This window comes from Capra hircus, chromosome 20, assembly GCF_001704415.2.
Source record: "Capra hircus breed San Clemente chromosome 20, ASM170441v1, whole genome shotgun sequence".
Taxonomy (NCBI): Eukaryota; Metazoa; Chordata; class Mammalia; order Artiodactyla; family Bovidae; genus Capra; species Capra hircus.
Genome location: NC_030827.1, coordinates 23,781,406 through 23,807,500, shown reverse-complemented (window position 1 = coordinate 23,807,500; position 26,095 = coordinate 23,781,406). Strand labels below are relative to the sequence as shown.

General features: G+C 39.6%; 2 protein-coding genes across 3 annotated transcripts in view; one reads left to right on the top strand and one right to left on the bottom strand.

Moving 5' to 3' along the window:
* Positions 1-17,634, top strand: part of SKIV2L2 (Ski2 like RNA helicase 2) — a 92,473-nt gene extending 74,839 nt beyond the window's left edge. The window contains exons 23-27 of the mRNA XM_005694702.3: positions 74-179; positions 4,906-4,962; positions 7,239-7,401; positions 15,885-15,989; positions 17,342-17,634. Of these exons, the coding sequence (XP_005694759.2) occupies positions 74-179; positions 4,906-4,962; positions 7,239-7,401; positions 15,885-15,989; positions 17,342-17,394 (484 nt within the window). The 3' untranslated portion in view covers positions 17,395-17,634. The remainder of the gene's footprint in view (positions 1-73; positions 180-4,905; positions 4,963-7,238; positions 7,402-15,884; positions 15,990-17,341) is intronic.
* Positions 16,168-26,095, bottom strand: part of PLPP1 (phospholipid phosphatase 1) — a 117,303-nt gene continuing 107,375 nt past the window's right edge. For both annotated transcript variants that reach the window (XM_018065499.1, XM_018065498.1), the window contains exons 5-6: positions 18,770-18,946; positions 16,168-17,984 (exon numbers count right to left, since the gene is read on the bottom strand). In XM_018065499.1, the coding sequence (XP_017920988.1) occupies positions 17,853-17,984; positions 18,770-18,946 (309 nt within the window). In that variant the 3' untranslated portion in view covers positions 16,168-17,852. The remainder of the gene's footprint in view (positions 17,985-18,769; positions 18,947-26,095) is intronic.

Below are 26,095 nucleotides of genomic sequence, written 5' to 3'. Positions count from 1 at the left end.
TGTGTGGGTATATATGTGTGTTTTTATATTCTGATATTTGGAGTTTCTTTTCTTTTTTTTTGTGGTGGTACAGTGCTGATGAGCTCCTTCTAACTGAGATGATGTTTAATGGCCTTTTCAATGACCTGTCTGCAGAACAAGCAACAGCACTACTGAGCTGCTTTGTGTTTCAGGAGAATGTGAGTTTATGTATTTAGCACATCTTATTTATTAATTTGCATTTTATAGTTTAATTTTAATATGGATTTTTAAATTATAAAATGACTTTCATATTTACATATTAATAGGTATATTATCAGAAAAGAACAAATAGAATTTTATTTATAGACAATCATTAGTCAGATTCTAAGTTATAAATTTGTTGTATAACCCAGTGCATTATTTGAAGGTCTGGCTTAGTCAGACAGTCCTAGAAGAAAAAAGAAAACGAAATTTAGGCAAACTAGTGAAAATGAAAAGAAAGTAAGACTGAATTAATACTCCTCAGTTTTGGAGAGTAACTATGAGGCAGCTGATGATATCAATACGAGCAGCTGACATCTTTGTTTTCATAGGCAAGATTTGAGGTAATGGCCATAAGATTCTCATCAATAATCTTTTCAAGTGAGTAGTCGAGTTTCAACAGCTTCTAAGAAATAAAAATGAAGTGCTAGATGGACCGTGAGAACACTAATCATCCACTGTGCCCAGTCGCATCCGATTCTTTACAACCCCGTGGACTGTAGCCCACCAGGCTCCTCTGTCCATGGAATTTTCCAGGCAGGAATACTGGAGTGGGTTGCCATTTCCTACTTCAGAGGATCTTCTCGACCCCAGGGATCAAACCTGCGTCTCCTGCATTGGCAGGTGGAATCTTTACCACTACATCACCTGGGAAGCCCTTTACTTTAATTCAAAAGCCAGTGTTTGTTTAAAAGAGTAAAGTACATGTTTCACATTTCAAATTCAAGATTTTATTCATTGTGTATAAAATTAATGAAGGAGTAAGACAAGGACATTTGCCTTCTAAAAATAATTTAATGTTATGTAAATTTTTAGATGACCTTTTATCATGTATACTTTGTTTAATTTTTTTTAAGTAAATTATATAAGACAGATTTGTTTTTGCAGTTCTGCTGTTGATCTATTTATTCATTAACTATTTCCTTATTAGTCAGATCAGTTACATAACTTCTTGAAATAGGTGTGGGCACTTTTCTTTAAGCTCTCTGATTACGGATTAACATTACTGTTATAGTGGCAATGATAACAAGTAGGACACTAACTGAAAAATGATTTATGCTCTCCTAAGAATACCTGCTGCGTACTTATGAAATAATTTAATCTGCTTGTGAGGAATACATTTCTTTATGAAATATTATGTTAGGCTGTTTTTCTTAGGTTCAAAATCTTACTGTGTTAATTTCTGAGATAATTGTTAAGAATGTTTGTCAGATTTTCTTTGAACAGATCTAAGGTTTACAGATTGTTTAGGGGTTGATGATCTTCTGCCTATGGCAGACTTTTTCTTCTGGCTAATTTCTTATGCTATGTTGTGTTTTTTGTTTTTAATTTGGCACAACAAAACTCCTGTCTTTTGAAAGGCCAGGTATGTTACCTCTTCACAGGAGTTGGGCTTCACCAAACTCTAGTTGCTGAATCTTGAGGCAGGGTGTCACTGTGTGTCGTCAGGGTTTGTTCAGTGAAGCCACGTTGTGCTGCCTGTACTGTCATCATTCTTACAGTGGGGCCTTCAACTTCAAAATGGACAGTTGTGTTGAAAGTAACATGGAATGTTGTTGATACTTTTAAAAGTATTTTCTAGCCAGAGAAGAAGGTAAATATAGTAAGATATTGGTTATCAGTGCTGATAATTTCTATTTTAAAATGTGTTATTTCTAAAACTGTACCCTTATTTTTATACATTACACAGTCTTTATAACATAAATAACAAGTGTTTTTCAAATGCTTATTAATCACTCACTGTGTGCAGTGCAGAGACCAAGACCTGAGAGAGAAAACAGAATTTTTTGCTTTCATGATACTTTCGTGTATGCTAGTCAATGAAGATAAAGAAATCAAGAATAGACGTATTATGTCAGAAGGATGAGGGGTTTGGAGAAAAGTGAAGCAAAAGAGGCAAATAGAAATCATTTTGAGGGGCTGCATTTACTATTTTAAATAAAGTGATTAGAAAAGCCTCACTGATAGAGTAAAATTTAAATCAAGACCTAAAGGAGAGACGGGGCAAACTGCATGTACCTGGTGGGAGCGTGTTGGTAAAATGACAGACACTTATCTTACTTATATCATGACCAGCGCCTTCTACTTACAATGACCAGGAGAGAGGAAGAGATCAGTAACTGGCGACCAGGGAATGGATGCAATATCAAAGACATTTACAGTCTTGCGTACTTTTCACTAAACTGAGATATTGAGTTCATTCTGGCCATTTTGCTTTCTCATTACTTACCATGATTTTTTTTGTTTTAACAGGAATAACACAGAACCTGGTTCATAATTTATTATATAATATATACCTGATACAAATCAAAACTAAGTCCTATATAAATACTGATGCTTAAAGGCAGATCTGTTATAATTAGCCTGTAGTTTGGTTTTTTATTTAGTTTACCTATAATTACTTTAAATCCTGTCTCACACATATATACACACATTTCTTGTAATAATTTTTTGTATAGTAAGTCTACCTTTGTCAAAATTAATTGTTGCTTAATATTAGATTGGTACAAAAGAAATTACCGTTTCGGACCTTGAATTTTAAATCATTATAACTAGGCTCAGGTTTATCTTTATTAACCAAAATAGGAACCATTACAATTAACATATTTTTGCCAATGAAAAATGTTTGTTTATTCCTATAGCATAGAAATCCATGCTTTGGGATTTGATGAACTCATGGAAAGTATTTTCTGCATCTTGCTGGTTGTGGAAGCATTTTCCCTTCAAAAAGTTATTGAGAAGCTTGAAGAAGTGGTAGTGAGTTGGTGAGAGGTCAGGTGAATATGGCAGATGAGGCCAAACTTTGCAGCCCAATCCGTTCAGCTTTTGAAGCATTGGTTGTGCAACATGCAGTCAAACGTTGTTGTGGAGAAGAATTGGCCCCTTTCTGTTGACTAGTACCTGCTGCAGGCATTGCAGTTTTGGGTGCATCTCATTGACTTGCTTCTGGGAAGCATACTTCCCAGATGTAATGGTTTCGCCAGGATTCAGAAAGCTGTCATGGACCACACGAGCAGCACACCACCAAACAGTGACCAGGACCCTTTTTTTGGAGCAAGTTTGGGTTTGGGAAGTGCCTTAGAGCTTTTTTGCATCCAGCCAATGAGCTGGTTGTCTCTGACTGTCATATAAAATCCACTTTTCATTGCACATCACAATCCAGTCGAGAAATGGTCCGTTGTTGTTGGGTAGACTAAGAGAAGATGACATCTCAAAATGACGAATATTTTGATTTTCGGTCAGCTCTTGAGGCACCCACTTGTCGAGCTTTTTCACCCTTTCAGTTTCCTTCAAATGCCAGATGAGCGTAGAATGGTCACTGTTGAGTTCTTGGGCAACTTCTTGTGTAGATGGAAGAGGATCAGCTTCAGTGATCCTCTCAGGTGGTTGTCGTCAACTTCTGATGGTCAGTCACTGCTCTCTTCATCTTCAGGGCCCTCGTCGTCTTTGCCGCACTTCTTGAACCAGCACTGCACTGTATGTTCATTAGCAGTTCCGGGGTCAGATGCATTGTTGGTGTTGCGAGTTGTCTCCACTGCTTTATCACTCCTTTTGAACTTGAATAAGAAATTTGCTTGAAATAGCTTTTTGTCTAACATTATTTCCATAGTCTAAAATACAAATAAACAGCAAGTAATAATTCATTAGCAAAAAGCTTTATAAAGCAAGAAATGAGCATTAAAATGTATAACAGAACCACATTTGAATGTATTCCAATATCAAATGGTATAATTCAACATTGCAAAACTGAAATTGCTTTTATACCAACCTAATAATATCTTTATACTAATCACAAATCTGTAGGTTTTGAGTGCCTTAGAGTGTTAAGAAACCAACACACAGAATTGAAGCAGCTTGTCCAAGTTAATTTGATTGGTTAGTAATAGACCTTAAACTTTTAATTTCTAATTGAGAAATTGATGGACTTTTCAGTAATGGAAAGAGAACCTAAGAACAGTGAAACTCATTTAAATTTTTGTCTTCAAACGGGCTTCCTTAGTGGCTCAGATGGGTAAGAATCTGCCTGCAGTGCAGGAGACCTGGGTTCAGTCCCTGGGTTGGGGAGATCTCCTGAAGAAGGAAATGGCAACACACTCCAGTGTTCTTTCCTGAGAATTCCATGGACAGAATAGCCTAGTGGGCTACAGGGCTACAGTCCCTGGGGTTGCTAAGAGTAGGACATGACTAAGCACTTTTCAAAGTGGTTAGAGAGTTAGAAATACCTAGGTAAGATTAAAATTGAAGGCATTACTTCCAATGTAATTTATCCAAGATTTTTAGTTTTCACGGGTTAAAAGTTGCCTAGAAGTCAAACTGTTTAAAAAATCAAAGTATGGTATAACAGTTTATAAATGTTGATGTAACTAAACTACTATGCATGTTTACAATATTTGTTCTCCTTCAGTTCCATTTATGGTCACAAAAAATAGCTAATTTAGCACATTTTGCAAATTTAGCAGTGCAGTATTTTCCTCTGAAATATAAAAGAATAGTCTAATTCAGGATGACAGGAATGATAATTTTGCTGACATAATTAATTAGAAACTTTAAATGCTAATGACTGAGGTCTTATAATTTGAAATTAACAGAAATCATGAAAGCTTTGTTTCGTTTGTAAAAGTAAATAGTATATAATGCATTTTAAACTTGGGTTTTGTATATAATCTTCCTTTTCTTTTATAGTCTAGTGAGATGCCCAAATTAACAGAGCAGTTAGCAGGACCACTTCGTCAAATGCAGGTAAGAATTTTTTGAACTACATATTTTAAGAATAGTATATTGTGAAATAAACATTTGTGACAGTCTAATCATAGACCACCTGACTTGCCTCTAGAGAAACCTATATGCAGATCAGGAAGCAACAGTTAGAACTGGACATGGAACAACAGACTGGTTCCAAATAGGAAAAGGAGTATTCAAGGCTGTACATTGTCACCCTGCTTATTTAATTTATATACAGAGTATATCATGAGAAATGCTGGGCTGGAAGAAGCACAAGCTGGAATCAAGATTGCTGGGAGAAATATCAATAACCTCAGATATGCAGATGACACCACCGTTATGGCAGAAAGTGAAGAGGAACTAAAAAGTATCTTGATGAAAGTGAATGAGGATAGCGAAAAAGTTGGCTTAAAGCTCAACATTCAGAAAACGAAGATCATGGCATCCGGGCCCATCACTTCATGGGAAATAGATGGGGAAACAGTGGAAATAGTGTCAGACTTTATTTTTTGGGCTCCAAAATCACTGCAGATGGTGATTGTAGCCATGAAATTAAAAGACCCTTACTCCTTGGAAGGAAAGTTATGACCAACCCAGATAGCATATTCAAAAGCAGAGACATTACTTTGCTAACAAAGGTCCGTCTAGTCATGGCTATGGTTTTTCCAGTGGTCACGTGTGGATGTGAGAGTTGGACTGTGAAGAAAGCTGAGCACCGAAGAATTGATGCTTTTGAACTGTGGTGTTGGAGAAGACTCTTGAGAATCCCTTGGACTGCAAGGAGATCCAACCAGTCCATCCTAAAGGAGATCAGTCCTGGGTGTTCATTGGAAGGACTGATGCTAAAGCTGAAACTCCAGTACTTTGGCCACATCATGCGAAGAGTTGACTCATTGGAAAAGACCCTGATGCTGGGAGGGATTGGGGGCAGGAGGAGAAGGGGACGACAGAGGATGAGATGGCTGGATGGCATCACCGACTCGATGGACGTGAGTCTGAGTGAACTCTGGGAGTTGGTGATGGACAGGGAGGCTGCAATTCATGGGGTTGCAAAGAGTTGGACACGACTGAGCGACTGAACTGAACTGAATTATAGTATTTTTCATTTCACAGAGACAGCGTCCTTCAAATTAAATATATCATTTGATGTTAGTTTAGTCACTTAATACTATTTTGATAACATCATTTTTTAATTTTTATTTTAAAAATGAAACCATCTCCCTCACCAAAATAAGTTTTATAGAGTTGCTTCGAGTTCAGATTTACCATTGCATAGTGTAGATAAACTGTGTCAGCAATTCAGTGCATGCACTGGTTTCCTTGATGTTAAGAATGGCATCTTGATAGATTTCAGTTTGTTTTGCATTTTTCTATCCTAGTTTATAATAAATTTTAAAATCAGGTTTTAAGATTATCTCTGGATCCTCAAAGACATGTCTTTTTGATACCAGGCACCAGTTTTATGGAAGACAAATTTTTCACCATCAGAGTGAGGTGGGCAGATGGTATGGGGGTAATTTTACATTTAGTGTGTACTTTACTTCTGTTATTTTTAATCAGCTCCACCTCAGATCATCAGGTATTAGATCCCAGGGTTTGGGGACCCTTGATTCATCATAATGAATTGGTCTCTTTTATTATTTCTTAGGAAGAATGATTTTGTCTACCATTGTAAGACATTGCAAGAGAGGAATGAAGAGTGAATCATAAGAATGATCTCTTTAATGGAATATTTAGCACTTTTTCATGTTACTAAGAAGGTTAAACTCCAGAACCAGTGAAGTCTTCGTAGGCCTGGGAGGTTGTGACCCTTTCAGTTACCAGGGGAAAAGAATGACTCTTAACTTCTTATTGTCAAGAAAAGAAAATCTTAAAATGTACCTTGTTTAAAGCTTTGTTGGAGAAAAGCATCATTTTGCCATAGGACTTTTGTTTCTCTAAGGCTGTTTTGTTATTGTTGTCTTTGTTTTGTTAATGAAACAGAGATTGGTTAAATGTCACTCTTGAATAGTTTTAAGGAAGAGTTTTGGTTATTGTACAAAAGGTATTACTGGGTGAAAATCATGCTCTTGATTTGTTTTTTCTAATTAATGTAGTGAAAAAGCTTTGCTGTTTGATTACTGAACAATGGGTCAGGCAGTGTGGCTGCTTAGAAGCAGAACATCCAGATTGTAGGCATATTATTACCAAGGAAGAAAAAGGAAACTCGTAGAAAACCAGCTTTGGAAGCCTAAAGAGAAAGTGATATAGGAGTCATAAATAAGAAGTTTGAAGCATATCTTTTCTTTTCAAAGGAATGTGCTAAAAGAATTGCAAAAGTTTCAGCAGAAGCCAAGTTGGAAATTGATGAGGAGACTTATCTAAGCTCATTTAAACCTCACTTAATGGATGTAGTATACACCTGGGCAACTGGAGCTACATTTGCCCATATCTGCAAAATGACAGATGTGTTTGAAGGTATGGTTAAGTCTTCTATACATATACTTCTTTCTGATATAACAAATGTACTTAGGATGACATTGATTTACCAAAAAAGAATAATATATTATTTTTAATTTTTGATAATAAAAGGAAATCTTCTGCCCATATAGGGGTTTCCCCTGGTGGCTCAGTGATAACGAATCTGCCAGCAATGCAGGAGACCTCCTGCAGTGCAAGAGATGCAGGTTCAATCCCTGGGCTGGGAAGGTCCCCTGGAAAAGGAAATGGCAACCTTCTCCAGTATCCTTGCCTGGGAAGTCTCATGGACAGAGGAGCCTGGCAGGCTGCATGCAGTCCCTGGGGTCACCAAAGTCTGACACGGTTTAGTGACTAAACAACAGCAACCTAATGGCTTGCTATATAATTCCACCAAAAAATGCTCTCCATTGCATATAAAATCAAAGTTACTTAATTTAACTGAAGAAAAATTTTAAATGAAAAAGTAAAGGTAAAGGAAACACAAAAGGAGTAATTATAAGTGATTTATAAGAAGCAAATAATAGACACAGTATATAAAGAAAGCCGTATTTAGAAATGCTGTATTCATTGCAAAAAGATTGGCTTATGTAGATATATATAGTGGTGAATTCTGTATACATTGAACTTTCTTGAAAATAAATAAGCTTGGACTTCATACCGATTATTGTAAGATCCTTAAAATATTATTATTTCTTATCTATTTATTTTGAGGTAAATTATTTTTAACATACCCTGAATTATATGCTTTTACCTGATATTATTGAACATAACTAATAGATACTGAGTTTATGAATCAGTGATTTTTGCATTGCATAGATTAAACATCACAAAATCAGCTGTGAGCTTTTACTTCACTGCATTGAATTTTATGGGTTTTAAATATGAAGATCCCCTGGAGAAGGGAAAAACTATCCACTCCAGTATACTGGCCTGGAGAATTCCATGGGGTCGCAAAGACTCAGACACGACTAAGTGACCTTCACTTTCATTTTTAAATTAATAGTGTGCTGTTTTAGTCCTTTCCCTGAAGTTTATTTCTAAACTTCCATTAAATGATCATTAGTATTATGGTCCCAAAATCTTTTTATGAATACTATACTCTGTTATGAGCATGGTGATTATTTATTAGGTAAACAATGTGCCAGGCATTGTGCTATAATCAGCATTTTATATACTTTAATCACCAGATGGCACATCTGAGTAGATACTATTTGCACTTTGCACAAGGAGACTGATTTATAAAAGGTAAGTAATTTGGCCAAGGTCGTGGAAGTGTACTGCATGACGATGGTGTGTTTAAATTCTGGACTCTTGACTGCAGGCCACATGGTAGTTGATGACTTCATCTAAAAACCGTAATTCCTCATCTTTGAGTTTTGGATCACCAAGAGAATTCTTAAACACTACCTAGAACTGTGCCATCTCCATCCTCTGAAAATTCATGCTGTGGGGGTGGTCAGAAGGCCTGATAACTGATGGTGTGAGAAGAGGGACACGTGACCCCCTCAGCTCACTTAACCCACAGAAACCCAGGGGGGCGTATGACAGCTTGTGTGTTTCAGGGATACAAAGGCAGTCAAGTACAGGATCACCACTCTTCAGTATAACTTCTTTTTGGAAGATAAGAATGAAACCATGACTGTTCTGTGCCTGGATTCTAGACTTACTCATGGACTAGCTCATATTTGTATATCTGCTTCTCTGAGAAGGTAGACACAGTGGCGTAAAACGGAAGTGATGCATTGTTTGGTTTATTTAAGAGAAATGAAGGAACAACAGACCTAGAAATAGAGGAAGACTTGTAAAATCATCTTTGTAGATTATTTTTCTGTTCTTTGTACTTAAGTGGAAAAGTTATCACAGTATGGAAGATAAATTGTAAAGTGTTAAAATTGAAGGTAATTTTTATTTCTGCCACCTATGAGTTGATGTTTTCCCCCACATAGGAGCAATTCCTGAAATCAGTATTTTTGCCTCTTTTCAATTCCTTGCGGCTGTTTTGATGTCACAGTTTGCTTGTGAAATCTAAGATTGAAAATTAAGGGATTCATAACTAAAAGTTGAACTTGGGTCTGATACCAACACAGTTTTCATGGCACCATTAATGTCAGCTCTACCTTTTCTAAAACTGGAATAGACTATATATTAGCTCATAAGAGTAAAATATATAACTAAACAGCAAAAAAAAAATATTGAGAACCTTGGAATATTACTTAGGATATTATTTCCTTTTTCTGGCATACTGTGTCTCCTTACCACAACCTTTTTTTTTAAACTGTGGTGGTGTTTACTTTATCCATTTCAGAATAGCCATTCTCTCCTCATCTTGTTACAGTACATGCTTGATATAATTGGAAAAGTACTATAATCACAGCTCTGCCCATAGTATAGTGTGTCTTTACTTTTATAGGCAGAAAATGACTACATTGGAACTCTTTAGTGTGCTGTGGTCAGGTGTCCAGTCATGTCATGTCATGAGCCTCAGAAGTAGTTTTAAGAATTTTTTGAACATTAGCTGGAGCTAGTTCACTTTGAATGGTGGGTACTGTTTATTTGCCTATACAAATACAGTATGGTGCTCTTCCCTGTGCAGGATGGATTTGCTTTCCTTTAAGCACATGCCATCAGGAAAGCTTCTGTGACAGATTATCATTTGAAACCGTTTACTGTAGTGCTTAACGTCTGTCATGGGTTTTTAAAGCAAATGCTGTTTTGTGCATTCCCACTCTCTGCCCCGCCACAAGTTCTTTTCACGTGCCTTTCAACTAGCATAGCTTACCCTTCCCTGGGAGAGGATACATCGTGTCATAAGGGATTTTCCAGCTGGTTTGTATTTTTACATACTTTTGCTAATAGAGTAGCATTTTATTAGTATGTATCTTTTCTCTATTTAACCTTTGGCACAGTCTTAGTACTAAATGGCTTAAGAATTAGCACCTGATTCTTTTTTGATGAATAATTAACTGAGACCCTAGTGGGACTAGGAATTGCGCTGCATGCAGGCAAGCAGTAGTCTCTGCTCTCCTGGAATGTTTTCAGCCTGAGCTGGGATCTAATATGGGAAATGATTGCAGGAAAGTGTATTTATGGTTCTAATCTCAAGCCTCAGTAACCACTTAGATAGGAGGTATTATATCAGATTTAGGGCATGGACTATGAGGAACCACTTTTGGGAATGCCAGAAAGTTGGAGGTAGAAATAAATACCTCTCCAGGTAAAGAAATGTGTTGATTTCTTCTGTCCTCAACTAGAATAATGTTTTGTTCAAGAACCACAGGAGCCTGATGTTTGTGAAACTGCCCTTAAGCTTGTATGCTCAAATGTCCTTCAGTGGGGTAGATAAATTGTGTTTTATTCACACAGTGGAACAGTATACAGCTAGAAAAAGGAGTGAAGGACTGATTTGTGCTAGTATATGAACTTGAAACACTTTAAGGTTCTAAGTGAAAGGAGGCAGACACAGAAGCCACCTACTGTATAATTTCATTTATGTGAAATGTCCAGAATAGGCAAATCTAGAGAGACAAGTAGGTTTGTGGTTACCATGGACTGGTGGTGGGTGTGACTGCTTAATGGACTTGGGTTTCTTTTGGGTTTGTTAAAAGGATTCCGAAATTAAATAGTGATTATGGTTGTACAACTCTGAATATACTAAAAACCACTGGATTTGTGCACTTATTTAAAAGGGTGAATTTGTGTTTGTATTGACTCTACTGGATCTTAGCTATGGACACGCAGGGTTCTTCGTTGAGTTGGGAGGAATCTTTCATTGCAGCATATGGATTCTGAGTTGTGCTGGGGCTCTGTAGTTGTGGTGCTGAGACTCAGTAATTGTGACGCTGGGGCTCAGTAGTCATGGTGCTGGGGCTCAGTAGTTGTGGTGTTGGGGCTTTGTTATAACACTGGGGCTCAGTAGTTGCAGCTCATGAACTTAGTTGCTCTGCAGCATATGTGATCTTAGTTCCCCCACCAGGGATCAAACCATGTCCCTTGACTACTAGGGAAGTCCCCAAAGGGTGAATTTTATGCCATGTGACTTATTATCTAAGTGCATTCTTCCAGAATGGTGATATAAAATAAACCTAAGTGTAAAAAGGGGTAGTGACGCTGGGGCACATGCTTTAAAGTGGTAGATTTTGTTTGTATTTTACCCCCGTTTTCATTACTATTAAGGATTCAGTTTTACTTTCCACTCTGGCAAAACCAGAAAAAAGGTTCATAATAAACCATTTGGTTGTTAGTGTGTCTTTGTTTCTTATCCGCTTCCGATGGCCTGGGAGGAAGGGTGATGATGGCCTTTGGTCTCTTGTCTCACACTTAATCTGCGTGGTCCTAATTGATGAGGCAGAATGATTTCTAAAGCTGGGAGTAAGGAGAAGCTTTGGATTATGGAGAACTGTAGCAGGTAGAAAGTGTGCTGGGAAATTCACCTCTTCCCAGGAGTCTTCCTGAGTCTCCATTGGGAATAAAGAGCCTCAATGCTGCATGCAGCTGGGAACGGTGTTTGTACACACAAGATGATTTCTTGACAAGACTGAGGCCAACTGCCACAGCCATTGTATGGGCAGTCCTGTATCTCCTGGCCTCATTTCTTAATTGTTCTTATGTCATCTGAAACTGTCAGAACTCAGTTTTCCAGAAATTGAGTTGGCATGAGCTGTATCTGGCAGCTCAGATGTGTGTTTAGTTTCTTTAGTTTATACCTTAATCTTAGCAGTTTACTTCATATGTTTGGCCTCTGATAGCTTTTGCAGATTCTGGCTATGAACATGCTGCTGCTGCTAAGTCGCTTCAGTCGTGTCTGACTCTGTGTGACCCCATAGACGGCAGCCCACCAGGCTCCCCCATCCCTGGGATTCTCCAGGCAAGAACACTGGAGTAGGTTGCCATTTCCTTCTCCAGTGCATGAAAGTGAAAAGTGAAAGTGAAGTCGCTCAGTTGTGTCCTACTCTTCACGACCCCATGGACTATAGTCCACCAGGCTCCTCTGTCCATGGGATTTTCCAGGCAAGAGTACTTGAGTGGGGTGCCATCGCCTTCTTCACTATTAATATGAGTTTCTCAATTTGTAGAAATACCTAAACAATATCAGGTTATCTGTGTTTCCCAGGACACATTTGAATTCAGTCTAAACAATATTTGTGAGCACAGGCACCTGCACAGCAAACATTTATGAAGGGCTCCATTTCAGTTCCAAGTGACCTGCGGAATCCATTCTTTCCTTTTTGAAGTGCTATATATTTACATTTTTAACCACTACCTAATTTTATTTTCTTCAAATAGAAGTGCTTGCAAAACACACATTTACTATCTAGTTGCATGAGTAATCTGATGTCCATTACGTTCTCCGTTCCAGCCCCCACTCTCTTTAGACACCCAAATGTTACTGCGATTGGATTTCCTCTTTCAAAGCAAAGCAGTACTAGAGCTTGGCATTCTTTGCACTGAGAACAGAAATAACAAATACAGCCAGCATTTATTGAGTTCCTATTGTATTACTGCCACTTATTAAGCACCCTGCATACATTATTTCATTCATTTCTCATAATAACCTGATTTAGGTTTAAGAATTATTATTATCTCCACTTTATAGACAAGTAAACTTGAAGTTTTTCACAGGTTAATAGAGAAGATTTGAAAGGAAAAGAATGAATTCACTTTGTGAAACATGTTGAGTTTGAGGTGTCTGTAATATGTGTGGGTGATCAACTTTTTGTTGATCCAGTAAGAGCATCTAGGTAGAATTGATAGCATTGTTTTTGTAACAGCTGTTTTTTTTAATCATTGTGGCCTAGAAGTGAGTAACTTTCACTTATTTAAGTAAAAAATGTTACAGCAAAAATAAGTAATATGCTAGTAATTGAACTTCATGAAATAATATCTTTAAAGCTAAAACTTAGGGTCCACAAATGATTATCCTGGTACAGAAATATCACACATGGACCATCGAGAACCTTATGTTTGAATCAGGGCTGAAGCAGACTCACCAGGGCTCCTATTGGCATTTGAAGGAATAGTATTAGATTTGGGGGCAGGAGAGGAGCACTATTCCTCCTGGGATGCAGGGGGTCAGGGATAGGCTCCTCACCTGCCCACAGGACTGCAGCCCTTGTTATTATGTTGCTTGTGCCTGCACAGGGGTACCAGTAAAGGGCAGTAGGAGCTGAAACACGCATCCAGGGAAGAGATAAAAGCAGGTGCTGTCCATTTATCAAGTCATGAATTTACCAGTGGATCTAGGGGATGCCACCTTCTGACCCTACAATGGCTAGTGGCCAACCTGGCAGCTTCCTATTGCTCGGGAATAGGCTTATACTCTTACCTGTATTTGTAAAGTGGTTGAAGGTCCGAGATTCTTCCAGGAACTCTTAGCCTCACAGTTTAAACAGGAAGCCACTGCTCTAAAGGGTGAACCTGAAAGTCATTAACCCCTCTAGGGTTTCTCATTTGTAAGATGGTGGTAGGATGTTGGAAGTAACCAATGACACTGTCTCCTACTTGGGAACATCTTTTGTGAAATCATTTTTGTTGTTGTTGTTGTTAAAGGTTACTAGTAAAAGCAGCAGCAAGTCTGTTTTCATTTATTCTGTTAATTTTCAAAATCTTAATATAGCTTATTGGTGTCAGAATCAGTTGTCTCAGTAACAGGAAGTAAATGCCCAGGTAGGTATGCTTCTTCATTCTCTTGGAGACCTGCTGTGAAGGGGCCACACCTACCGCTTAGAACTTCCTTCTGAGCCACAGTTCCCTTTCTAGTCATGGAAAGAGAATTAGGATGCAACTGAGATTCTTGTGTTTCCATCTGCCATTATATGCACCTCAAGGTGGATCAGTCTAGTAATTCATTCTCTATTCCTGTACTTCAATAGCAGAGTTCTCCAGAAGAAAGATTGTATCGTTTGGTGTCTTCAGAAGCCATAGTCTAACCTCAGAATCACATTTAACTTTCCTAGTGATGATAGAAGTGGCAGCAGCAGAGGAGGAGGAATTGTTGTGCACCAGCTCGGTACCTGACACTTGGAACATTCTGCCTCGTTTATAGTTTCCCTAGCTTGCTAATACAGTCCCTCAGGCAGTAGATGGCACAGCGGAAACGTAATCCCTAGTCTGCCTACCTCCAGGGACTGTGGTCTCTGGCTCTGAGACTCGTCTTACAGACGACTCCAGATCCTCATTGCTCTCCTTGCGCACCTGCCTCAACTTGTGCCAGCCTTCTGGGTGATCACTTCTGCTTCAGAGGACAGGCAGGTGCCAGTAAGCTGTCTTAAGCTAGAAACTCAGGTGCATATCTCTTGTCCCTTATTCTCTCCTCTTCAGAGGAAATTACTGTCGATTCCAGGGCCGTCTTCCACTCTTCTGCACCCTCTTCCGTTTTGAATCCCATCCTTTTTGCTGCCACTTTAGTAGTTTGTATTTCTCATCCACATCTTCTCCAGCTACCAACATAACATACCATGTTTAAGAGCAAGAGCTTTATGAGTTAAATCTCCATTGTATTTCTCCCTTGGGCACATTGGACCATAATGTGGAGGGCATTAAAAGGTAAAAAGAGCCCTGAATACAGTACAGTGAGTGTTTTACAAGATACATGTTAATAAATTATTCCAGTGTTACAAGGAGTTATATAAGAACCTGAAGTGTGAGGTCACAGCTTGCATACCAGAGAGAACTGATACTCCTCTTGTATTTCAGGCATAAAACTAAAATCCAAGAGTTTTCAACTTAGACAGGTAGCACTTAGAGAAAGAATCCCAAGGCTCCTCCTCATGCAAGCCTGACAGAAGTGAAAGTGTGTTTACAACTTCCCCTTTGATGCAGATACTTGTCTCAGGGAGTCAGATCCCAATGGGAAGGGACTGATTGCCCCTTCTGTGCTTCACTGAGGATACACTGTGTGGAGAAAGTATTGATGAAAGAGCCTGTTTAAGATCCAGAAGAATGATCAATTGCACCTTTAAAATGAAGATCTGATTCTGTTATTCCCTTCCTTAAACATTCCCTGTTGCATTCTCTTCCCAGGATAGTATCCAGAGGCCATAGTAGGCCACACCTGGGGCCTGCTGTCGTCTGTTGGGCATTTCTGCATTGCCTCAATGGTCTTGCCCTGTCACTGTCTGACAGTGACCTTATGCATAAAGGACCCAAATTAAATGTCACCTTTGCTGCCCTTCACCCATGTTGTTCTGTCCTCTGTTCCCAGGGCATTTTGTGTACTTCTGTAAGAGCAAGTGTCAACACATTATAATAAATCCATGACTCTCTCTACTGTTAGTCAAAGATGGGAATTAAACTTTTCGTCTCTGTAGCCTTCCTGGTGCCTAGCAGTCACTAGTCAAGTTTACTACTGATTTACTGCAGTAGAAGTTCCTCAGAGAACTATTGGTTAATCATCCCATGTTCGCCTCCTTGTGTCTTAACAAAAGTTCTGCTTTTCCTGATTATTTACACTTTACAAGTGATTTGTTTCCTTTTCTGTCCAGGCAGCATAATTCGTTGTATGAGGCGCCTGGAAGAACTACTTCGACAAATGTGTCAAGCAGCAAAAGCCATTGGAAACACTGAGCTGGAAAATAAATTTGCAGAAGGTCAGTATCCAGACCATAAGCTTTTTCTAGTAATTTCAGCAAATCCTGTTGAGATTTGATCTCTTGACCACAGCCTAGGAGAACATTTTCAGATAGTCTTCAAAGGATTGCCATGGCAGGCCACCTAGTAGCATTCAAAGAAAATATCAGTGTGTGTTAGAAACAGTTTGTAAATGAATATAGATAAAATCTCAAAATGTTTATTGTGCACTTACTGTGTGCCAGGCATTGGTTTAAGCACCAGGGAATACAGCAGTGAACAAAAGAGACACAAACCCCTGCCTTCATGGCACTCACATTCTAGTGCAGGGAGGGGGACAGTAAACAAGTCAACAGTTAAAATACATCAGGTGGTGATACAAACAGAGAGACAACAGAGAATTGAACGATGGATATGATGGCCTAGAGCCCCTCCATGTGTACTTGATGTACTTGAGCAACAGGCCAGTGTGGCTGGAGCACAGTGAACAGCGAGTCGAACAGTGGGGGTTGGAAGAAGAAAAGAATGGTCCTGTAGGCCCCAGCACTCAGCTTTTTCCTCTGAAGTGATCGGAGGTTTTGAGCACAGGAGTGGGTGCTCTGGCATGGGTTTCACCAGGCAGTTCTTGCTGGTGCATTGTAGATAAGTCTGTAGATTAGCTCGGTGGAAGCAGGAAGACCAACTCAGGAAAGCCTGGCTAGATCATGGTGGTAGTGCTGAGGGGGGGGGGGGCACACATGCTTGCACATAATTTCATGCCATCTGCGTGTTGGCCAAGAAAAAGGACTTCAAACACCAAAGAATAGAGACACGGTGCTGCTCTGAGCTGGTTGCCCACAGTCAAACCTACTGATTTTGCTATCTACTTAGTGTTTGTTCTAAGAAGTTGTTTGCAGAAACTGGCTTACGTTTTCTTTTGTTAAATAGAGCAGACCTATTTAATCACTGTTGGGTTTAAGCCTAGTTTTGTAAACTTTAGAAAAGTTTGGCCTGCCTTAGCCCAGAAAGTATTTCACATGGTAACTGAAATATAGTGCCTTCCATTGTAGGCTGAAAATTCATGCTTTGGGGTAGCTAACTTCTTTTGACAGCTTATTCCTTCCAAGTCTTTTAAAATAATTTTGGACATCCCTAGCCCCCACACACATGGGGTACTTTAGAGTCAGGATTCATAAGAACAGCGGTCTGCTTTCGAAGTTTCCCATTTCTCAGAGATGGCTATGAACTCCTCTAGGTGTCTTTCAGACCAGCAAGCGTTTTGTATTTTCCAAACTGTCTTCTGACCAATTTAATGAGAATTGTTAAAAACCCCAGTGGATGGGCATTACATTCTTTGTGGTGTTGAAATTTTAAATATTTTCTTTTCTCTTAGGAATCACCAAAATCAAGAGAGATATTGTGTTTGCCGCCAGCCTCTACTTATAAACAGTCAGCTAAGGAATGTGGAATTGTGAATTGTTCTCCACCTGTCTGATTACAATCAACTATAAATGCCTATAAGTATTGATTTGGTTTTCCTATCTCAAGACAGTTGTCCTGAAACGTTTTAATATGTATTATATTTAAATCAAGCATCATTCTAAGAAAGCATATTACATACACATTTGTACATAAGCGTTACATTTTTTAATAAAAAAATGTACGGGGGGGCATTGTTTAGTGAAAGGCCGTTGAAATTTTTTTAAATGAACTTACAGCTATTAGATAACCATTGTGTTAAATGTAACTATATACACACAGGTAAAGTAGGCATCCAAGAGGTATAGTAGCAGCAGTCCCTTAAAGGCTTGTACACCGGGAAGAAAGACGCATCCTCTTGCCTTCTGGTTGCAATCATTTTTCTTTAGAAAGCAGGCCAGCTTCATCTGGGCACTCTGCCACCTTCAAGGCTGGTGACTGTTCCGATAGTGATTCCCTGTCGTCGGTGTTTCATGCAGAGTTGTATGAGAATCCTCCTCTTTTCTTTCTTTAAAAGGAGAATTTCTCTTTTTGAAGAAATCTGATACATATACAGCCTATGGAGAACAGGTAACATTTAGAATGGGGCAGAGTATTAAATGATAAAATTTTAAATAAGCTGATAAACCATAACAAAAACTGCAATAACCAGTGTGCAAAAAATAAAAGGATATACATTACAGGGTACAAGTTAAGGGTACCAATAAATTAGTGGCTGGGCTTCCCCGGTGGCTCAGTGGTCAAGAACCTGCCTGTAATGCAAGAGATGCAGGTCCACTCTCTGGGTCAGGAAGGGCCCCTGAAGAAGGCAATAGCTACTCACTCCAGTATTCTTGCCTGGGAAATCCCATGGACAAGAAGAGCCTGCCAGGCTAGAGTCCATGGGGTCACAAAGAGGTGGACACGACTCAGTGACTAAACGTCAACAACACATTAGTGGCTAACAGGTATTTTTGTTAAAGACATTCTGAGAGTTGCTTTGTTATGTCTTGGGCAAAAAGCTTCACTCTGCCAGCCAGCCCTTAATGAAAAAAAGTGTCATTTTTCATGTAAATTATTTTCAATTTATACCAAAAAGAAAACTTTATACCCAGGGCTTTTTACAATTAAAAAAAAAGCTTAGTAAATTTTTTTAATAACTTCTGCAGAAAGAAAATAACCTAGGTATTATTTGCTGTCTGTCCTAAAATGACTTTTAACAACATTGGGGTCCTTACCCAGTAGCAGTTATTGAACCACATTTTCTGCCTTAACATAGTTTTCTCATTGGAACCTTTTTTTCTACTTATTTGTCCAAGTGTTCATCAATTTCAAGATGTAGGCTGCTGCCATGTATACTTACAACTAATATTGCAACCAGAGCTCCTTGAATGAGTCCAGTCAACACATCACTCCAGTGGTGTTTGTAATCAGAAACTCGAGAAAGGCCCACATAAATGGACGCAGCAACAAGACCAAATTGCAGTGTAGGGCGTAAAAGTCTTGCCCAGTCTCCCTTCATTCTGGCTTGAAGATAAAGCTAATAGAAAAGATGGGGGGGGGTGGAGAGTTTAATATACCAACTGAAGACTATATTTTATATTAAATATCACATTTCTAAAGGCTTGATGTTTTAAATGATAGCATTAACAATCATTAATCAGTGTTATTATATATGGAAGAAGGCTTTTGGCAAGCATTCTTGTACTCATGAATACCTAAAAATTAATCCCAAAATAAAACGAAAATACAAATTGCCCTAGTAACAGTTTACAAGAATTTATTACCTATCTAGTTAGACCACTCTCCAAATTATAAACAAGGTAAGCGTTTCTGTGTTTATAACCTAGATTTCAGGGGCTGCTCCTTCCCTTCCATTTTGAGTTACAGTGGTCATTAGTTCAGAGTCTTGGGATCAACTGCCAGTGCTCTGAGCACTGGTTGCCGTTACCCTGGGCCAGGCTACTGTTATTTTCTGCCCAGCCTATTTAGGAACTAAGTTTGCTTAATTCACCCAAACAATTTACTTGAGAGTTCCTCTAGCCTCAAATTATTTAACATGAGTGACTGAGACTAAATAAATCTAAATCTGTATTTATAAGTAAATACAATAATCTGCCTAACTAAATAATACAGTCTGTAGTTTAGTCCTGATCCAGTGAGAGTGTTCTTTCAATAGCACCTGTACCCTTTAAAGTTCCCTTTAAACTTCTATGATTTTTCCATACACTAATCAGACCTGAGAATTTCCCCTTTGCTGTGTCAGCCTGCCCTTGACTTTGGTGCATCCCCAAAGACTATAATAAAGAACAGGTTTGGAATAGTTTCCTATGAACACCTTTCAGCAAATATAGTCTTTTTTTTTCTAACTTTATCTAATAATATAATTCGTAATATTCATTTTTAAAACTCTGTTCAATAATTTATGGCTCATAAACTTACTTAAATGCAGTCTGCAGAAAACAATTTATGTGGCTGTGCCCACTGACCCTACCTATTTAAAGTAGATCGATAAGTCCATTCTCTGGGCACTGCTGTGCGTGTTCAGTTTTTAGCACCTGGCAAAGACCCAGAGGTTGTCTAATTTTATCAAGTACTTTATAGTATAAACATCTAATCCTAAAAGAGCATACCAGTTGTTTAACTGAGTTGAACTCATTAACAGGCTGAAGTGCAGAGCTTTTTGCAGAGCTCCTCTCCCCTTTTCTGTTTGCTGCTGTTGAAGCTATAACAAGTACAGAGTAAGAGGCTTGTCTCAAAATTCTGGAGGTGGTAAGATACTTGGTTCTGGTTGGGGCAAAGTTACTTAGCATGTGCTAGCTGAAGCCAGTTAGGTACCACAGCCATGGCAGATAAGATTCACCTCATTAGTTCTTTCTGGAAATTTTTTGTTCATTTTAAGGAAAACAATTCTTTAACTAGGGGCCAAGTTTTGTTATGTTATTATTGAAAAGTTTAGTTGACTCTCTTCTAGTTATTGTTAAGCTATCTTTCCAGATGATGGTTAAAGGCATTGGTTATTTAGACTATAAAAACATATACTTAGGAACTGCAAATACTTGACATGAATGCAGACATATTAGGGAGAACTGCACCCATCCCTGCTAGGAACATAGTGAAAAACAACTCTCAAATGGACTTAGGGGTTTATTTTATACTTCCAACATAAAGGAAACTCAGGACTTTGACTTTAGGTAGCCCACACACATATGTTAAGTAAGTTATTATTTTGCCCCAATCGCCTCCTCAACATCCCTGTGAAAATAGCATTTGCTTATGGATCAATAACCAAACACACTGCAGTATACTCTAGGTGAAATCTTTCCCAAGTACCTAATTAAATAAGAGTCTGTGTTCATCTCTTCTGGGAACTAATGGCCATGGCTTGAGTAAAAGCTCTTGTTACAGAACAGTTCTCAGCTCTGAGTGAGACTGGCTAATTGAATGGGCTTCCTGTTCGCCTGTTTTGTATCTCTGGGTCCAGGGCACTTGATGTAGCAAAAGCCAGGCACCACCTCTAGCCCTGCTCTTCCCGGTGAGGACTTCGGTTTCAGTAGATCCTCAAACACATTGAGTTTGTTGAACCTTGGGTCACCTGAGTTGCACGGTTGACATGTCCTGAATTCCAGACCTTGACAACTGACCTCCTGTGTTGCCAGCCCAAAGTCTATCCTATATAAGCAGGTCCAAGAAAGCATACAATGCTGACTTTCTGGGGGCTCCACTTCCTAAGCCTTTCTCAGGTTCCACAGTGCAGATCTTTTAAGCTCCCACCCTCGAGAGGCACTAGAGATTCAGCTTCCTCCTACCACTCCTTTAACGCTTTCCAAAATCTTGTACCTCTTGTTTATTGTCTCCTTTTCCATTCTTTGACTTTGTGGATTTATATATTTTTTTCTATTCTACTCCTTGTCCTTTGACAGGGGAGAGAAAAGCATATATGTTCCTTTAAAAACAAGTCTCTATTCCTCCATCTTTCTCTGTCTCAGAGAAACTGAATATCTGATGTATCTCAGCACTGCTATATTAGAACTAGATGTGGGGACTGCTCATGCTTTAATGCCAGAGTTGAGAATAAAAAGGCTTTGTAACCTTTGTTGCCTTTGCAACCTGTACTCTTTCCCCTTCTCCCGCTACATGCATATGTTAATCACATATGTACTACAAGAAGGAAAGCATTCAATTGCTTATATCTGAAGATTTAGAACTTCCAGAACTCTATATCCAGTGCTGTGTATGGTACCAGACTGGCTGGCTCAGTGGTAGCATCTACAATTTTCAAATTTCCCCACTGGGGGAAACTGCCAATCCACAGACAAAACTGAAGGGCACCACATAGCCCTGCCTGACTTTACGACAGGGCCCGGAGTATGACTTGCGGCAGACTTGGCCCGGAAATCTGCTGGGCTGCATCTGCCCTGGGGTTTATGTACGAAGGAACTGTTTAGTTTTCACAAGTTGTAGAAATGGTACCTAACAGATACATGATGGGCTGCTGGCAAACAAAAGCTATGCTTAGACAAGAACAAGCCATTTAATAGAAAATGGAGAAGAGTGGCAGCCACACTAAAAAACCAGGTGGCCAGTGAGACAAGTGGAAATTCAACTTTCTGGTGAAGTAGAACGGTCACAACTAGAAATAAAACACAAGCTTCTGGCAGGACAAAAGCAGCCTGCAGCACTTCACTAAGGTGCTTCCCAGCAGCACAGGCTTCACACTGTGATACTATAGATTCAGGAAGCCCCAAGGCAGGACAGCAGAGGAACAGAGGATGAAACATGCAGCTACCAGTTCGGTAAGCAGAGCAATCCACGAAACTCCAGACAGCAAAGGAAGACTTGTTGACATAAAAAGGGAGGCTGAAAACAGGGACTACCTGGCGAAGGAAATGGTATCCACTCCACTCTTGCCTGGAAAAATCCCATGGAAAGGAGCCTGGAGGGCTACAGTCCATGGCCATGAAGAGTTGGAAACAATTTTGTGGCTAAACAACAACAAAACCTTGTTTTCTTTGGAATCCTAACTCTAATAATCAGAATTAAGCCTGCTGTCATGCTTTCTGTGGCAGGTTGATACCCTACTACTGTTAACATCAGTGGTATTTCTGATGCTGTTTTTCTTAAGTGACATGTTGGAACAAATAGGAGTCAAAGTTCCCCAGTGAAATGCCTTTGGGTCAAGACTTGGTCAGATCTTTGTTCTGGGCTCCAGGTGACTTCCTTGATGGCTCAGTTGGTAATGAATCCGCCTGCAATGCAGGAGAAAGAGATGCAGGTTCGATCCCTGAGTTGGGAAGATCCCCTGGAGAAGGAAATGGCAACCCAGTATTTTTGCCTGGGAAATCTCGTGGGCAGAGGAGCCTGGCAGATTGCAGTCCGTGGAGTTGGAAGGATCAGACACAATTTGGCAACTAACCCACCACAAACACCACTAGGTGGCTAAGGAATGTAGGCAGGATCCCTTCCCACAACCAGTCAGCAATCCCACTGTGTGATCTGGTTAAAACTATCTGGGGGGACTTCCCTGGTGGTCCAGTGGCTAAGACCGAGTCGAATCAAGAGCTCAGAGCCAATCTGGTACAGCCACTGCATGTGCAGAGCCTAGTTCCAGTCAGCAGAAACTGGTTTGAAGAGACCTTATAACTCGACCAATATCCTCCATTAAAGGATCTAGTTATATAATCTCATTTTAAAAATTCAATTAAACTTTTTTAAATTAAACTGTTGAATAAGGTATTTTTTGAAGCCGGTTTGTTTCTGCCATTCCTCAATTGACTCTAACATATAACTACAAAATGCTGTTGCCTCATAAAGTCTCTTAATACAGGCATACCTGTATTAAGCCATACCTGGAGATGTTGTGGCTTTGGTTTCAGACCACTGCAATAAAGTGAGTATCACAGTAAAGCAAGTCACATGAATTTTCTGGTTTCCCAGTGTATATACAAGTTATGTTTTCACTATGCTGTATAGTCCATTAAGTGTGCAGTGGCATTTATTATTACTATAAAGTACTAACAATCATCTGAGCCTTCAAGTTGCAATCTTTCTGCAACACTAATATGAAAGACCACAAATGACCATAACAAATAGAACAGTAATAATGAAAAAGTCTGAAATATTTTGAGAATTACCAAAATGTGACACAGAGACACAAAGGGAGCAAATGCTGTTGGAAAAATGGCTCCAATAGACTTCCCTGGTGCAGGGTTGCCACAAACCTTCAATTTACATGATAAAATGAAACACAATAAAACAAGGTATTCCTATATTTTACTCTTAAAATAAGGGGGTCCCTCCACCCAATTTTCAACTAGAGTCAAGGGCTTATTTTCACATTTTTAGACAGCCATTTGAAATGTGATCATATGGACCACAGCCTTGTCTAACTCAATGAAACTATGAGCCATGCTGGGTAGGGCCACCCAAGACGGACGGGTCATGGTGGAGAGTTCAGACAAAATATGGTCCACTGAAGAAGGGAACAGCAAACCACCTCAGTATTCTTGCCTTGAGAACCCCATGAACAGTATGAAAGGTCAAGAAGCAACAGTTAGAACTGGACATGGAACAACAGACTGGTTCCAAATTGGGAAAGGAGTACATCAAGGCTGTATATTGTCACCCTGCTTATTTAACTTCTATGCCGAGTACATCATGCAAAATGCCAGGCTGGATGAAGTACAAGCTGGAATCAAGATTGCCAGGAGAAATACCAATAACCTCTGATACAGGTGACACCGCCCTATGGCAGAACATTAAGAACTAAAGAGCCTCTTGAAAGTGAAAGAGGAGAGTGAAAAAGGGGGTTGAAAACTCAACATTGAAAAAACTTAAGATCATGGCATCCAGTCCCATCACTTCATGGCAAATAGATGGGGAAACAACAGAAACAAAGACTTTTTTGGGCTCCAAAATCACTGCAGATGGTGACTGCATCCATGAAATTAAAAGATGCTTGCTCCTTGGGGGAAAAGTTATGACCAACCTAGACAGCATATTAAAAACCAGGGACAATACTTTGCCAACAAAGGTCTGTCTAGTCAAAGCTACAGTTTTTCCAGTAGTCAGGTATGGATATGAGAGTTGGACTATAAAGGAAGCTGAGTGCTGAAGAACTGATGCTTTTGAATTGGGGTTTTGGAGAAGACTCCTGAGAGTCCCTTGGACTGCAAGGAGATCCAATCAGTCCATCCTAAAGGAGATCAGTCCTGAATATTCACTGGAAGGACTGATGCTAAAGCTGAAACCCCCAATACTTTGGCCACGTGAAGAACTGACTCATTTGAAAAGACCCTGATGCTGGGAAAGATTGAAGGCAGGAGAAGGGACGACAGAGGATGAGATGGTTGGATGGCATCACCGACTTGATGGACATGGGTTTGGGCAAGCTCCAGGAGTTGGTGATGGACAAAGGCCTGGCGTGCTGCCGCCCATTGGGTCACAAAGAGTCAGACACGACTGAGTGAACTGACTGATTTGAAGTAAAAAAACAAATGCAACTGAGATTGCACCTGGTTTACAGAGCCTAAATATTATATGACCTATGACAAAAAGTTTGCCAGCCCCTGAACTAGACTAACAGCATGCTCAACACAAAGAAATACACCTTGACCTACGACCATGCCAAGTACACCGCTGTTCCACCTTCATGTGATGAGAGACCTGGCGAGAGAGCACTGAAAGGCGTGCCTTCGTTTTCTTTAGGATTCACAGAATTCCTAAAGGTAAACCTCAAATCCCTCCTTAAATTGGGCGGGCAAGCACTACCTGAACACTGCGGGGGGCGAGGCCCAGACATGAGGCAGTCTGACAGGCAGGGAAACCAAGCTGAAACATACACACCGAGAGGTACTTGGGTTCCCACTGGAATAATTTATACAGAAAATTCGTAACAGCAGTGATACAAACAATCATAGTAATTTACAAATGTCTATAACAGCAGTGATATAAGCAATCTAGGGTGACAGTCTCCCTATGACAGTGCTGGGAAAAACTATATTCCTTACTGTACTGAAAAAAGGACGGTTTCAGCCCATGCCTATTTTCCTGAACAATCAAGTAAATTTGGAATCTGGCATTTGGCCAAAGTCAAGGGGAGTCAGAGTCAGTTGCACATCAATTGTCTATATGGAAAGAAGCCCTGCCCTTTGCTCCTACCAACTTAGGTGTTTTTCAGGGGGATAACTCACAGGGTTCCCGCTAGAGAAGAATGATGGTCAGGTATTTTAAGAGACATTTTTAACTAGAAGTTAATTTCTGGGTGTCAGGAATTAACGGAAGTTTTGGCTATCAAAGACTATCCTCAGGATTTAAACTGACTACATCTTCCAAATCTGGGACTGACCCATGATGCCAAGATGCCTAGAACAAGATGAGTCATTGCCTAAGAAAGTGTGTGTGGCAGGGGGAAGGAGGGTAGGTAGTGGTTAAGTGATGTATATCAATACGAAAGCTGGAAAGCAAGGAGATATCCATGTATTCGGGCTGAAATAAAAGCTAGACCCTACATCCACATCAAATCAGTATTTCCACTGCTCAGAGTCAGTGAAACCCAGTGTGTGGCTGCTGTAGCCTGCCAGCTTCTCCAAAGTTCTTGGTCTATGACAAACCTCATCTGAATTTTTGTTGTTGTTGCATTATACCTGTACATCTAAATGGCTCATACTGACCCAATTACCAAACTAGA